The sequence below is a fragment of the Podarcis vaucheri genome (assembly GCF_965113315.1).
Source record: "Podarcis vaucheri genome assembly, chromosome: 6".
Taxonomy (NCBI): domain Eukaryota; kingdom Metazoa; phylum Chordata; class Lepidosauria; order Squamata; family Lacertidae; genus Podarcis; species Podarcis vaucheri.
Window position 1 is genome coordinate 99,251,298 of NC_138764.1, and position 16,080 is coordinate 99,267,377.

Here is a 16,080-nt window from a genome sequence, read left to right on the forward strand (position 1 = left end):
ACACTCACATGTTAGCTAGCAGAGAACAACAACTGTTAATGATCAACCCATCAGGGAGCTGAGAGAGCACTTAGTATACTTCAGTGGAATTTCCCCAATTAAACTACAAAACACCTCAAGGACTAAAAGAGCACATGGAAAGGGACCCGATTCCATGCATGTGCATGCTCACTTGCACGACCTTCACCCTTAAAGGCAAGCAGCCAGCCAGCAATCTCATCCCAGGCTAAGCACACACACACACAGCCCTGCATGATCTGCAATTTTTGCTCCCGGGCCAAGTTCAAGGCATTGCTTTCAATATATAACCTTAAGACCCTGCAGGGTCGCCTTACCCCACGCTTCCCCAGAGTATGAAAGAAAGCACCTCTCTGTCTCCAGTTTAAAAGGCGTTAATGCTTTCCTCCCCAGGCTCAAACCGGTTGAAACTGACTGTCCTCTCAGAAGACAGGTTGCAGATGAAATGGAAAGAAACGGAAGGAAATTCCAACGGATACAAAGTTCGCGTGAAGCCCATGGCAGGTACATGGTGAGGAGGCCAGGGTGTGTTTCATTTCCAGAAAGATAGAGTGGTATCTTGGTTTGCAACCGTTTTGGATTACAGTCATACCTCGGGTTACAGCTGCTTCAGGTTGTGGGGTGCCTCAGGGTTCTGTCCTCTCCCCCATGCTTTTCAACATTTACATGCAGCCGCTGGGAGAGATCATCAGGAGGTTTGGACTGGGTGTTCATCAGTATGCAGATGATACCCAGCTCTACCTCTCTTTTAAATCAGAACCAGTGAAGGCGGTGAAGGTCCTGTGTGAGTGTCTGGAGACGGTTGGAGGGTGGATGGCGGCTAACAGATTGAGGTTGAATCCTGACAAGACAGAAGTACTGTTTTGGGGGGACAGGAGGCGGGCAGGTGTGGAGGATTCCCTGGTCTTGAATGGGGTAACTGTGCCCCTGAAGGACCAGGTGCACAGCCTGGGAGTCATTTTGGACTCACAGCTGTCCATGGAGGCACAGGTCAAATCTGTGTCCAGGGCAGCTGTTTACCAGCTCCTTCTGGTACGTAGGCTGAGACCCTATCTGCCTGCGGACTGTCTCGCCAGAGTGGTGCATGCTCTGGTTATCTCCCGCTTGGACTACTGCAATGCGCTCTACGTGGGGCTACCTTTGAAGGTGACTCGGAAACTACAACTAATCCAGAATGCGGCAGCTAGACTGGTGACTGGGGGCGGCCGCCGAGACCATATAACACCGGTCTTGAAAGACCTACATTGGCTCCCAGTACGTTTCCGAGCACAATTCAAAGTGTTGGTGCTGACCTTTAAAGCCCTAAACGGCCTCGGTCCAGTATACCTGAAGGAGCGTCTCCACCCCCATCATTCTGCCCGGACGCTGAGGTCCAGCGCCGAGGGCCTTCTGGCGGTTCCCTCATTGCGAGAAGAAAAGCTACAGGGAACCAGGCAGAGGGCCTTCTCGGTAGTGGCGCCCGCCCTGTGGAACGCCCTTCCAGCAGATGTCAAAGCGATAAACAACTACCTGACATTCAGAAGACATCTTAAGGCAGCCCTGTTCAGGGAAGTTTTTAACGTGTAATATTTTACTGTATTTTTGGTTTTTATGGAAGCCGCCCAGAGTGGCTGGGGAGGCCCAGTCAGATGGGCGGGGTATAAATAAATAAATAATAATAATAATAATAATAATAATAATAATAATAATAATAATAATTATTATTATTTCGGGTTGCAGACTGCCGAAACCCAGAAGTTCTGGAATGGGTTACTTCCGGGTTTCAGCAGTTGCGCATGCACAGAAGCACTAAATTGCACTTTGCGCATGTGCAGAGGTGCCAAATCTCAACCCGTGCATGCGCAGACGTGGGCTGCGAATGTGCATCCTGCACGGATCACGTTCGCAACCCGAGCATCCACTGTACAACCATTTTGGATTACAACCATGTCAAACCCGGAAGTGCGTGCCCTTTTTTTGAATTACAACCCATTTTTTTTGCATTACAACCCTTTTTTCTTTTTGGAGGCCCCCATTGGTGATAGCCTTGAGTTACAACCTGTTTTGGTTTACAAACAAACCTCCAAAGAAACTTCCTGCAGCCAATCCGAAGCTGTGCCAGCGTCGCCGCCTACCCAGAAGCCGTGCTAGTGTTGCGGAAGTTAGTCCCCACGCAGCGAGGCATCTGCAGCACGAGGGGACTGACCGAGAGAGTGGCAGGGTCCGCGGGCTGGATTTACAAGCCTGGGGGGCTGCATCTGGCCCCCAGGCCATAGTTTGCCGACCCCTGGTATAGTGCATACACAGTTGTGGTCAATAGTGGAATGGCTCTGTGTTTTCAAAGTTTCCCCCTGTCCTCTTGGATCGTTACCCCTCCTGTTTTTAATTCCGACAAGTTTGGAAAATATGCAGGCTTGTCATTCCAGCCCCTTGAGCTAGTAGTAATAATAGGTTTGCAATATCAGATACAAACTTCCTCTGGGCACATTCCAAGACTTTCGTGGGTGCTACCGCATTCCTGATCCGTTGAGCACATTATCTGTGATGCAATTAACTCAGCTGCTTAATTGTGCTTGCCTTTAGAAAAAAAGCTGCTCACAAGACAGTGAGAAGTGTTCATAGTTTATATCCGTCATGTTTGCTGTGAAATGAGAAAGCTAATGTGCTTATGAACATGAACATTGCAGCCTTAGGAGTGGTATGCCTCTGAGTAACATCTGCTTAGAACCTCTAAGTCCTTCTTGTGAGCTTCTTGTAGGCACCTAGTTGGACCCTGCAAGATTTCCTCTTCTGTTCATACTTGCATAATCTAAGGAGGTAGGGTCTGTAGCTGTGGGATAACTCTTCTCCTTTTGATGCTTTGGAATATAGGAAGGGATGAGCCAAAGAAGAGCTAATTATACTGACCAGGGTTGCAAAGGTTGGTTTATACTCTTTGCCTGGGATTTCTCCCAATGCCAACGTCCAGAGCTTTAGGACCTTTATGAAAAAGCAGACAGAAGCTTCAGGTTCTAAGGTTAAGTCTGTGTACATACTGCAGCCTTTGAAGCTCTGCGGTTTGGGGTTTTTTAAAAGCGCTTTTGTAGACATATCTGCAAGCTCTGCAGTAGGCTGAGCAGCTGTTAAATCATTGCCTTTTTGACACAAGGGGTATGTGCAGGTTTCACTGTTTCCTCCCCTTTCAATACCCACGGCACTCTTGTTTTACATTTTCCCCATCCCTTGAGAGTTTATTGATATGAAGTCTGGTAACTCAGGCTCCTCAGGTTACCTTGCACTCAGCATATGCCCAGAGGCTCCCTTCCCTTGTCTCATTAAGGTGACTTCATGACTGCATTCCTCCTTTGGTTTTTTGCAAGGCTCTCTGTTTATGCTCCTTCCCCTTTCAACACCCAACACGTTTTTTAAATAAAAAATACTCCAAGTTGACTGATCCATCCGAAGTCCAATAGAACATACTGTGCAGCTTCACGATTGAACATCTCTTTTCTTTTGGCAAGACGCTCTGCATATGCTCATAGGCTGCCTGTTCAGGCTTTGGTTCCATGTTATACCAATTAATTCTATGTGGATCATTGTGGTTTATTAAAGGGCAACATTCACCTCTCTTTTGCTAAAGTGGAACACTCAAAGTGGATGTGCCTCAAATCTCCCACCATATAGAGTCAGGCAATAGGTTACATAAAATAGCAGAGTTTGAAGGGACCGACTCCCACAATCAAGAGTCAGGCAATATGTTCCTTGTTGAAAATTTCATGGTCTTCTCTTCCGGCTGCTCCAGGTGACTCTGAGCAGGAAGTCATGCTGAAAACCAAGACCGCCAAAGCGACGGTGGGAGGGTTGAGTCCCACGAAAGAGTATACCTTGCAGATCTACATCCTCAACGGTTCTCAGGAAGCCCTCTTTGTCAAGAGGAAATTTGTGAGTAAGTGTGGCTTTCACTCTCTTGATCTCTCGGTGCTGCGGACTGTGATGCTCAAGTCTTGGCTAGGGGGCAATTTCAGGTCCAGAGCAGAAGAAAGGCTGACCTAGCAGCACAGGGACAGAGTGGGGATCCTTGGATCAAACAAAATAAAAAAAATCCTTCCAGTAGCACCTTAAAGACCAGCTAAGTTTGTTACTGGTATGAGCTTTCGTGTGCATGCACACTTCTTCAGAACTTCTTCCACTGCATTTTAATGTTGTACTTTAATCTTGTTTTTAACTTGTATTTTAATCAATTGTTTTTATACCTGGTGTTAGCCGCGCTGAGTCCGGTCTTGGCTGGGGAGGGCGGGGTAAAAATAAAATTTATGATGATGATGATGAAGAAGAAGTGTGCATGTACACAAAAGCTCATACCAAAAGCAAACTTAGGTTAAACCACAGAGCCTGGAAATTGCCGATCAGAAGGTCGCGGTTCGAATCCCTGCGACGGGGTGAACTCCCGTTGCTCAGTCCCTGCTCCTGCCAACCTAGTAGTTCGAAAGCACATCAAAGTGCAAGTAGATAAATAGGTACCGCTCCGGCAGGAAGGTAAATGGCGTTTCCGTGCGCAGCTCTGGTTCCCCAGAAGTGGCTTAGTCATGCTGGCCACATGACCCAGAAGCTGTACGCCGGCTCCCTCTGCCAATAAAGCGAGATGAGCACCACAACCCCAGAGTCGGTCACGACTGGACCTAATGGTCAGGGGTCCCTTCACCTTTTTAAGGTGCTACTGGAAGGAATTTTTTTATTTTGTTTCGACTATGGCAGACCAACCGGCCACCTACCTGTAACTAGAACTTGGGTCAAACAAACAGAGTCGCTGCTTGGGAACTGGCCAATGGAGGCAAAGCTCAGGGAGGAAAAGTGGAAGCTGTAGTGTCTGCCCCCCACTGGGATTGGTAGGGTGGAAGTCAGGGAGATAAGCAGTAGATGGGACCACAACAAATGAGGGGCAGAGCCAATTAATTCTAGTTTGCCCCCATCCACTTCCTTGCTGGATTCTACAAGGGCAGCACTGGGACTGAGGAAGCTGTTAGGGAGCACTGCCCCTTGTTGTAAACAAGGAGGCAGGCAGGTGGGGGCTGACTGAGGTTGACAAGGCGGTGCTCCATTGCCCATAATGCACCTGGCTCCACTGGGTGGAAGCAGAATCCCAGTGTGAGGAATGGTCAAGAACCCCAATGTGTGAGGAGCACCTTCAAAATAGGGTGCTGTTCAGACCATGCCTGAGACCTGCTTTTGGGGGAGTATTTATCGATGGCTGGGGTTCAGCAGAAGTGGAGCCGGTGGAGGGGGAACACTGGGGAGCGCAGCTCCAGCCCTTTTGTCAGAGTGAGCCATCCCCCCAAAGAGCCAGCAAGTTTTTGTTTTCCAATATTGCCACCACCGCTTTCGCCATTGCAGTTGAGGAGCTGAAGAACCTCTCCCAAGCCAGAAGTAACAGGAGGCAACCAACAGGCGCCCCAGAAAAGGCAGAGGTGCCTTTAGAGACCCCAGCAGCTGAATACACCCTGGAGACTGAGGCCACTTCACCACCCGCCCGCAGTGACACGCCAACCGTGATAAGTATGTGGAGAGGTCAAAGAGGAAATGGGGTTTGAACGACACCTGGGCTGAAGGTTCAAGAATTTGGGGGAGGGGGTGAAAGGGAGGGGAGTCACATTCTCCTTCCTTTCTTACATTTTAGGGATTTTTTATTATTATTGTTATTATTATTATTATTTATGACTTTATGTCGTGGCACAGCATCGTCGAGAGGTATTCCTGGAAAACAAAATGCCAGCGACCAAGAGAGAGGCATTTTTCTTCCATAATGTGCCCCAACTTCCCCTGAAAATCGCTTCAGAACCGGCACTGTTACAGGCACGCCGTCCAAAGATTGTCCGTTCCTGTGTGGGGTAACTCTTCTTCTTTTGATGCTTTGGGAAACAGGAAGGGAAGAGCCAGAGAAGAGGCGGCAAAAAGCCGTTTCCAAAGGGGCGAGCGAATATTTGCCAAATGCAGAGCCGACTGTGATGTCAACGGCACCAACAACCCTGAAGACGACTCTGTCAAGCCTAACAGAATTTGAAATGGACTATCTGGCCCGAGAGAAAACATCCAGAGAAAGCTCACGGAGAGGTGAGGTTTGTTTCTTAGGCTCCTTGACATGGCTGTTTTTTCAAGTGTAACTCTACGTGTCTAGAGAACATCCAGCTCTAAAAGTCCTCATATGAGCTTTTGATGTAAAATCGATGAGTAGTATGGGAACTCAGTGGTCACTTATTCAACCCTCTGGCAATCTCCTCCTACAGAATCCCTCCAAAGTTGCATCCTCCTGCATTGACGTTCTCCTGTGGTCCCCCTTACTGCATCCTGGGTAGCTGCAGTTTTAGTGAGCCCTGGGGTAGCTCAGTCAGTAATAATAATAATAATTTATTATTTGTACCCTGCCCATCTGGCTGGGTTTCCCCAGCCACTCTGGGCGGCTTCCACAGAGACCAAAAATACACTAAAATGTCACACATTAAAAACTCCCCTGAACAGGGCTGCCTTAAGATGTCTTCTAAATGTCAGGTAGTTGTTTATCGCTTTGACATCTGATGGGAGGGCGTTCCACAGGGCAGGTGCCACTACCGAGAAGGCCCTCTGCCTGGTTCCCTGTAGCTTTGCTTCTCGCAATGAGGGAACCGCCAGAAGGCCCTCGGCGCTGGACCTCAGCGTCCGGGCAGAACGATGGGGGTGGAGACGCTCCTTCTAGGTATACTGGACCGAGGCGGTTTAGGGCTTTGAAGTTCAGCACCAACACTTTGAATTGTGCTCGGAAACGTACTGGGAGCCAATGTAGGTCTTTCAAGACTGGTGTTATATGGTCTTGGCGGCCACTCCCAGTCACCAGTAGAGCACAAGGCTCTTAATCTTAGGGTTGTGGGTTCGAGCCCCACATTGGGCAACGATTCCTGAATTGCATGGGGTTGGATATATCATCCAAAGGCAGTTTGAAGTCCATATTGTGATAGCAGTGACCTTGTGGTCCCTCACAGTTCTAGGATCTATCCTTTCAGCTCTTTTAGTAAGTGCACCTGGTTTTCAGGAACATGCGTTAATCCCTTATTACCTGCCATACCTGGAAGAAAATGTCAACCCATCAACATGGAGGCTAGAGGGTGGGTTAATGCACATGGTTTGGAAGGCACAATCTGGAAAGAGACTGGATCTGATAAAGAGAAATCACCGGAATAATTTCAGCCCAAGGGGCTAAATGATAGTTAACATTGCACTAGGCAATCACGCAAGCCTTGCTGGGTTAAAGAGACAAAGAGCTGGATTAGAGCGGTGATGGAATTGACCTGACAGCACACACAAAAATCACATCACGGCAGATTCCCTAAGAGGTCTTTGTTTCAGGAGGTTGCCATATTGCCCCCGGCGCACCGGTGGTCTACGCGCAATGCGAGCTGGTGCTTGATTAAGAGCAATCTGTCATCATTATTTGATTCTAAATTTCTGCTCTCCATTTGGGGGTGCAGTTGCATTTCCACCTGCGACAAGCCGTTTCACGAATGTCCCAGTCAAAGCCCCATGCCTAATCCCTAACTCCTCTTCCACATACCTGAAAGGCCGTACAGGGGGATGAGGATCTGTGGTCTTCTAGATGTTGGTGGACTTCAGATTAGGGCTGGGCGATATCTGGTTTTCAACATCATGATGTCTCGCCAGCTAAATTTCTGAACATCTGAAATAAGGATGGAGCTATGTAGAAGCATTGAGTGGCTTCACGGTTTCCCCCACATTGTGATTTTTGCATAGCACCCATCCCATGATGCACAATATATTGCCAGGTCAAAAATTATGAACTTGATATCACAATATGGACTTCAAACTGCCTTTGGATTATATATCAATATATCGCCCAGGTCTAATTCAGATCCCACCATCCATGGATCTTGGCCACACTGGGATGGAGCCAGGGCTGGATTTAGGTTTGATGAGGCCCTAAGCTACTGAAGGTAATGGGGCCCTTTATATGTCCAGCTGTCCTTTGTCAACAACAAATTGTCACTGTTTTTTGTGTTGAATATATGCTATATGGTAATTTATGGACCTAATAGGTATCTAAAGCCATTTGCACATAACAAAATATGTATTTTATCAAAGTAATTGTTGAACTGAAATACAATTAAGAAGAAATATATTAATTGTGAAATACAATTAAGAAGAAGTATATTAATAGTGAAATAATTATTAAGCTCTAACTTAAAATGTTAAGGGACGCGGGTGGCGCTGTGGGTAAAAGCCTCAGCGCCTAGGGCTTGCCGATCGAAAGGTCGGCGGTTCGAATCCCCGCGGCGGGGTGCGCTCCCGCTGCTCGGTCCCAGCGCCTGCCAACCTAGCAGTTCGAAAGCACCCCCGGGTGCAAGTAGATAAATAGGGACCGCTTACCAGCGGGAAGGTAAACGGCGTTCTGTGTGCTGCGCTGGCTCGCCAGATGCAGCTTTGTCACGCTGGCCACGTGACCCGGAAGTGTCTCCGGACAGCGCTGGCCCCCGGCCTATAGATGTGAGATGGGCGCACAAACCCCAGAGTCTGTCAAGACTGGCCCGTTCGGGCAGGGGTACCTTTACCTTTACCTTACCTAACTTAAAATGTTAGAATCTAGCTATAAAATGAAATAATAATAGGTGTAAATATATGATGCAAACTACTAATAATTTTAAATAGCAGAATGTGGGCACCCTATATATAGAAATGAGCAAACCAATGATATTTTAGGGAACAGGCTAGCAGGCGGGGACCATTACTTACACCATAGGAGCCTACACAACACAAAACTGTTGCTGCATGTAGGTTTTATTTTATTTGTTTTTATCTTATATTTTGGAAATGTATATCCAGTTCCCCCCCCTTTATATATTTTTTGGGCCCCCAAGAGAGTGGGGCCCTAAGCTACAGCTTGTTTAGCTTATACAGTGGTATCTCAGGTTAAGAACTTAATTCGTTCTGGAGGTCTGTTCTTAACCTGAAACTGTTCTTAACCTGAGGCACCACTTTAGCTAATAGGGCCTCCTGCTGCCACCACTGCCGCGCAATTTCTGTTCTCATCCTGAAGCAAAGTTCTTAACACGATGTACTATTTCTGGGTTAGCGGAGTCTGTAACCTGAAGCGTCTGTAACCTGAAGCATCTGTAACCTGAGGTACCACTGTATGTAAATCCGGCACTGGGGGGAGTGAGTTGGACATCTAGAACCTACATGCTCCCTATTCATGCTCTACAGCAAAGGTTGGTGTGCCAGACATCACAGCACCTCTGTAGGTTCTTCCAGAGAAGAAGAAGAAGATTTTGGATTTGATACCTCGCTTTATCACTACCCTAAGGTGTCTCAAGGGACGCGGGTGGCAGTGGCGTAGCGTGGGTTGTCAGCACCCGGGGCAAGGCAAGTAATTTGCGCCCCCTACCCCGTGGATTTTAGCACTCGAGTGCGAGCGCCCCCCAGATGTTGTGCCCGGCCCCCCTGCACCCCCATGCTACGCCACTGGGGCTGGGGGCGGGCAAAGGAGCCAAGGACCCCCCCAAAGGCTCAGCAGGAATTTATTAAATTTATTATTTGCGGAGCCCCCGCGGGCCAAGGCAGCCGGAGCCCCCTCCCCTCGGGCGCCTCCCCGCCCCTCCTCTCCTTGGGCTGTAGGTGGAGCTCCAGATCCGGGCTTGGCGAGCGCCTCTCCTCCTCCCGGCCGGGTCCGGGGGCTTCCAGCTGTGCTCCGTCCTCGCCCCCCCCGAGACTTGCGCTGAGAGCCGGAGCCAGCGGCGTCCCCTTCTGCCGGGAGACCCTCGCCCGCCCGCCGGCTTCCTCTCGGAGGGTTTTGGGGAGCGCAGGGCGCGGCAAGGCCCCTCGGAGCTCTCCTCCCTCCCAGTCAGCAAAAGCAAGCCGCCGCCTGTGGCTGGGCCGAGGGGATGGCGGCGGCGGGGTGCGGAGGCTGCCCGTGCCCGGCCAGGCATCGGTGGCGGCGTCGGCACTGCTGCAGCGGCTGCTCCTCCTGTGAGCAGTGAGTGGAGCGCAGCCGCAGCAGCGGTGGGGGGCGCGCGCGCTAGGGCGCAAGGCTGGCGGTGGCGGCGGGGAGCCCGGCGGAGGAAGGAACTTGTCCCTTCCCTCTGGACTCGCGCCCCCCCAGATGTTGCGCCCGGTGCGGCCGGGACCCCTGGCACCCCCCACGCTACGCCACTGGCGGGTGGCACTGTGGCTTAAACCACAGAGCCTAGAGCTTGCTGACTGGAAGGTCAATGGTTCGAATCCCCGTGAAGGGGTGATCTCCGATTTCTCGGTCCCTGCTCCTGCCAACCTAGCAGTTCAAAAGGACGTCAAAGTGCAAGTAGATAAATAGGTACCACTCCACCGGGAAGGTAAATGGCGTTTCCGTGCGCTGCTCTGGTTCGCCAGAAGCGGCTTAGTTATGCTGGCCACATGACCTGGAAGCTGTACGCCTCGGCTCCCTCGGCCAATAAAGCAAGATGAGCACCATAAACCCAGAGTCAGCCACAACTGGACCTAATGGTCAGCGGTCCCTTTATGTTTAAGGAGTCTCAAAGCGGCTAACAATCTCCTTTTCCCTTCCTCCCCCTCAACAAACACTCTGTGAGGTAAGTGGGGCTGAGAGACTTCAGAGAAGTGTGACTAGTCCAAGGTCACCCAGCAGCTGCATGTGGAGGAGCAGGGAAGCGAACCCGGTTCACCAGATTATGAGTCCACCACTCTTAACCACTACACCACACTGGCTCTCAGTGGATAGGTTTTGGGTTGCTACTCTTCCTGCGAAGGTTAACTATACACGGAGTTGCAGGTTCTTTTCATTCTCGTATTTTAATGAAGAGCACACCTATGCACCCCCTTTCTCAACCCGCCCTCTCGCTACAGTTTCTCACTTTCATTGCGACACTTCTGCAATGACCGACATCGTTCTGCTTGTTGACGGATCCTGGAGCATCGGGAGAAACAACTTTGGGCTCATCCGAGGATTCCTGGCTGGTTTGGTCGCACCTTTCAACATCGCTCAGGACAAGATAAGAGTGGGTGAGGAGCAGCCGTGTGTTCAGAACGTTTTCATAGCAGGACAGTTAGGGCCAGAGGTGCCAGCTTGCGAGGGTGATGAAGGCCGTCATACTTGTGAGCATCTCACCTCCCTTCCTGTGCCGGTCAGAAGCTTCCTGGGCTTTGGGAAGGAGGCATCAAGGAAACATTTAGGGTTCTCACCTAGTTCCCCTAGTCCACTGACCGCACACCAGTGGTGAGGAGCTTTTACTCTGCCAAGTATCCCAGTTCAGAGACAATGCAAAACTTTGCATCCTTTTTCTATGGGAATCAGGGCTACCTAATGGTTAGCTGACCCAAAGCCTTCTTTATCTTTCTCGTTTCCAAATAATAATAATAATAATAATAATAATAATAATAAATGTTATTGCAGAAAATATGGTCATATTCAAATACAGAACATAGCCACAAAATTAAAAGTTACCGTATTTTTCGCCCCATAGGGCGCACCGGCCCATAGGGCGCACCTAGTTTTTTTGGGGGGGAAATAAAGGGGGAAAAATTATTTCCCCTCCCCCCAGGTGTGGGGCTGGGGCGGGGGAAGCCCGAGCTTGGCAGAGGGTTGGACTCAATGGCCCTTGTGGTCTATTCCAACTCTATGATTCTATGACCCCAGCCCCCAGAACAGGCTGCTATCCGCAAGCCGTGGGAGAGCTGCGCGAAACCCGAAGCCTGGGGCGTGCTGAGCTCAGCGGGCCCCAGGCATTGGGGTGCAGGCAGCTCTCTGCAAGCCGTGGGAGAGCTGCGCGAAGTCACACAGCTCTCCCACGGCTTGTGGATAGCTTCCTGAAGCCTGGAGAGCGAGAGGGGTCGGTGCGCACCGACCCCTCTCACTCTCCAGGCTTCAGCGAAAGCCTGCATTCGCCCCATAGGACACACACACATTTCCCCTTCATTTTTGGAGGGGGAAAAGTGCGTCCTATAGGGTAGGGCAAAAAAATACGGTAGATAAAATATTGGTAATACAAGCCATAGGAGGGAAACCTGTCCATTTCAATGTCTCATTTTTCCAGCTTTAGATTCACTTCCTACATTTTTTGCATCTGTTTGCTTTTTAAAGTTTTAATTCTCAGCATTTCAGTGCATATTCCTCCTGGTACATATGTTTTGGCAAGCAACTCTCCCAATGTAATGTATTTTTGTATGCTATTTTCTCTAATAAATGTATTTTTGTACACCTTTTTTGTGAGGGAGGCTTGGAAAACCTCTATCACAAAATTTTGAGAGGTGCAAATTTTGAAGGATGGGATTTTGGTTGACTGAAGTTCAAATTAGATAGGTTCACATTGAAATGCAAAACTGAACCAAATTCCTTCCTCGTTCCTAAGTCACAGGGTGTTAAAAATACATAAAATATCAAAGGGAAGGGAAAAGGACAAAAAATGAAGGCCTACAGATTTATAGTGCAATCTGATGCATGTCAACTTAAAGTAAGACCCATCGAGGTCAACCGGGCTTTTGAAAAGACATTTGAGGATGCACCGATACAAAACATCTAGCAGCTGAAATATAAAATTGAACAGCAACTTCTAGATACAGAGAGCTTGTTATAATGTCTTATTGGAAACGAACTTGCAAACAGCTACTCTAGCCGATTTTAATTTTAAAAAATGTTTTAAATAGTTGATTCTATCTGTTTTTACCAATAATATTATTGTTTTATTATTTTTGCAAACCACGTTGAGGGTTTTCGTCTGGTTTTTTTAAAAAACAATTAGGGAGTATTTAAAATTTTATGAAATAAATGAATAAAATAATAGTGTTCTGTGCAAAAATATAATTAACTGCTCATCTAACTACAGTTATTAGAATTCTATGAATGCAGACATGGCATTTGTTCATATAGCAGTTTTGGACCCAACAAAAAATAGAGATGGAGACACTTAATTTATACTAGGCTTTAAACCTGAGAAACGTCACATACTTTTGCTTGTTCCTCTCTGTAATACCTCTATGAGTTGCTCCTGTCTTGCAAATGATGAGCTAGAAGTCACAGATGTGAGTCTCCCAAGACTACCTGGAGAAACCACAACAATTTTCCATCTTTTACAACCAAAGCTAGAATCCTGTCTCCACTGCGCCCCCTGCAGGCTTGTTCTCTGACCACTTCCTGTTGGCTTCCTTGTCCCCTTCCAGCCTTATCCCAGTACAGCAGTGACCCACGTACAGAATGGGACCTGAATACGTACTCCACCCGGGATGAGGTGTTAGAGGCCCTGAGGAGCTTGCAGTATAAAGGAGGCAACACATTCACAGGTAAAGCTTGCTGCCTCTCTAGGTCAGGTAGAGCGGCCGGTTAGGCATCGCCAGAAAAAGAAAAGAGGATTTGCATCATACCCTCCCCACCCTAAAAAAGATTTGCATAATATTTACATATTGCAATTTATGTGTATTGACACAGATTTGGACATAATTCACTGGGGAACAATTCTTTTTTCATTTTCTGTTGCATGACAATTTTCAACTGTTGTTATATGTTCTTTCAATGCTGATTTTAAATGTTTACACATTTTTGTCTACTTGAAGAAGCCATGGTCTGATCTGAAAAATATTTAGGTTACAAAACTATAAAAATAAAGAAAAATTAAGTTTGCGAAACAATAATTATCATCTGGTTAGGATAGATCAACGTGTCAGTGTCCACTTATCCCCAGTGTAAATATGACATATTGGCAAAAGTCAGAAATTGAAAGACAACTATAGCGCGTACACGAAAATCGATTTCAGATTTGAAATCAGCATTGAAAGAACATATAAGAACAGTTGAAAAATCTCATGCAACAGGAAATGGAAAAAATAATAATTGTTCCCCAGTATACTGTATATCCCAAGGGAATACATTTTTTTGCATACCTCCAGCTATACATAGATATACATGTCATTTTTCAATGCTATACATGTCATGTTCAGTGCTATATAAGTCACTTAGATTTATAGTCATATTGTACTACTTTGGCTACGTGTTTAATAAAATATTGAATTCTTGCATTGTGGAAAAGAAAGATTATGGTGAAAAGTGAAAAACATGAATTGCAAAAAAAAAACAACTAGAGCTTGCAGAACAAAACCAACTTCAGGTATGAAATCAGGACGTCAAAATTAGGTTGGAACAACTGCAGGTGTCAATGCAACAAAAAAATTGTATTATTGTAACATAAACAGAAATACAGCACATTGCACCATAGTGGGCAAGATGTCACCCACAGCTCCATGATAAGATGGAGAGCACATGAAGGGAGAAATTGAGTATTGCTCAGTAGGGCACTTCCAGTTCTTGCTTACCTCCTCTAAGTTTTTGTTTAACCATGTCAGTCTCCCCAACCCAAGTCTTCTGCCTTTCATATTTTCTTTTTCCAAGGACTGGCGCTGACGCATGTCCTGGAACAGAACCTGAGGCCCGAAGCGGGTGCGCGGCCAGAAGCCCCCAAGCTGATCATTCTCTTGACTGATGGCAAATCTCAGGACGATGCCAGTCCGTCCGCCCAGACCTTGAAGGATATGGGAATAGAGATATTTGCTGTTGGTGAGTTCATGTATCCGTGGGCTTCTGATTTGTTTTATTACAAGTGTTGGTGCTGACCTTGAAAGCCCTAAATGGCCTCAGCCCAGTATAATTGAAGGGGCATGGACTGGTGACTGGGAGTGACTGCCGAGACCACATAACACTGGTCCTGGAAGACCTACATTGGCTCCCAGTACATTTCCGAGCACAATTCAAAGTGTTGGTGCTGAACTTTAAAGCCCTCAATGGCCTCAGCCCAGTATACCTGAAGGAGTGTCTCCAGCCCCATCATTCAGCCCAGACACAGAGGTCCAGCTCCGAGGGCCTTCTAGTGGTTCCCTCCCTGCGAGATGGGAGGTTACAGGGAACCAGGGCCTTCTCGGTAGTGGCACCTGTCCTGTGGAACGCTGTCCCATCAGATGTCAAGGAAGTAAATAACTATCTGACTTTTAGAAGACATCTGAAGAAGGCAGCTCTGTTTAGGGAAGTTTTTGCATGTTTGATATTTTATCGTGTTTTTAATATTCTGTTGGGAGCCACCCAGAGTTGCTGGGGATACCCAGCCAGATGGGTGGGATATAAATAATAAATTATTATTGTTATTTTTGTTGTTATTTTTGTTATTATTATTATTGTTGTTGTTGTTATTATTATTATTTGCGATTAAAAAAATGAAAGTGTTTTGATGGCATGGGAAATGTCAAGAACTGGAGACTTTTCATACTTCCTGAATGCTTTAGAATTCTAGTACCAAAAAGACTCTTCGCCAGACCCTCTGTTGCCATCTCATACTGACAGCCCCTTAGTATCAACACAAAGTCCAGAAGGCCTGGTCATGATTTGCTATGCCTGCTCATTATTAGCCATTACATTACAGGACCCTGTACATGTAAGCGAAACACACACAAGGGGGGAGTCCACTGCAATACAGCTTCCTGCCCAACAGCTGTTGAACTGGGTAGCGCAGCCGCAGTGAGAGCTCCCATTTTGGAGGGCGCCATTCTGGAGTCCTTAGAGCAGGCATCCCCAAACTCAGCCCTCCAGATGTTCTGGGACTACAGTTCCCATTATCCTTGACCACTGGTCCTGTTAGCTAGGGATGATGGGAGTTGTAGTCCCAAAACAGCTGGAGGGCCGAGTTTGGGGATGCCTGCCTTAGAGTATTCTTTTCTAGACTTTTCTCATCCTCTTTGGGCTCTGGAGAAGGTCTCCCCATGAACCACGAGGACTTCCGAGCTCTCTTCCACCATTTCAGGTTAGAAAAAATTGAATTATTTATTTCCTGGCTCTGCACATATACACAGTCATGTGCGAATCAGTTCTGCGTAAGTGGTGGGAATGCCTGTATACATTTTTGGGTGTTCCAGGCACTTTTCATACGGTGTATTCTTATACTCACCATGGCCCTGTAAGTATTATAAGTCGCATAGTGTAGATCAGGGTTTCCCAAACTCAGGTCTCCAGCTGTTTTTGGACTACTGCTCCCATTATCCCTGATCACTGGTCCTGCTAGCTAGTGTGATGGCCTGGGATTCAGACTCGGAGGCTGA

General features: G+C 47.5%; 1 protein-coding gene across 1 annotated transcript in view; it reads left to right on the forward strand.

The window, feature by feature from the left end:
• Nucleotides 1-16,080, forward strand: part of COL20A1 (collagen type XX alpha 1 chain) — a 131,346-nt gene that overhangs the window by 15,321 nt on the left and 99,945 nt on the right. Inside the window, exons 3-9 of the mRNA XM_082225818.1 lie at nt 412-522; nt 3,779-3,922; nt 5,368-5,529; nt 5,896-6,084; nt 10,855-11,010; nt 13,165-13,284; nt 14,387-14,551. Coding sequence (XP_082081944.1) covers nt 412-522; nt 3,779-3,922; nt 5,368-5,529; nt 5,896-6,084; nt 10,855-11,010; nt 13,165-13,284; nt 14,387-14,551 — 1,047 coding nt within the window. The remainder of the gene's footprint in view (nt 1-411; nt 523-3,778; nt 3,923-5,367; nt 5,530-5,895; nt 6,085-10,854; nt 11,011-13,164; nt 13,285-14,386; nt 14,552-16,080) is intronic.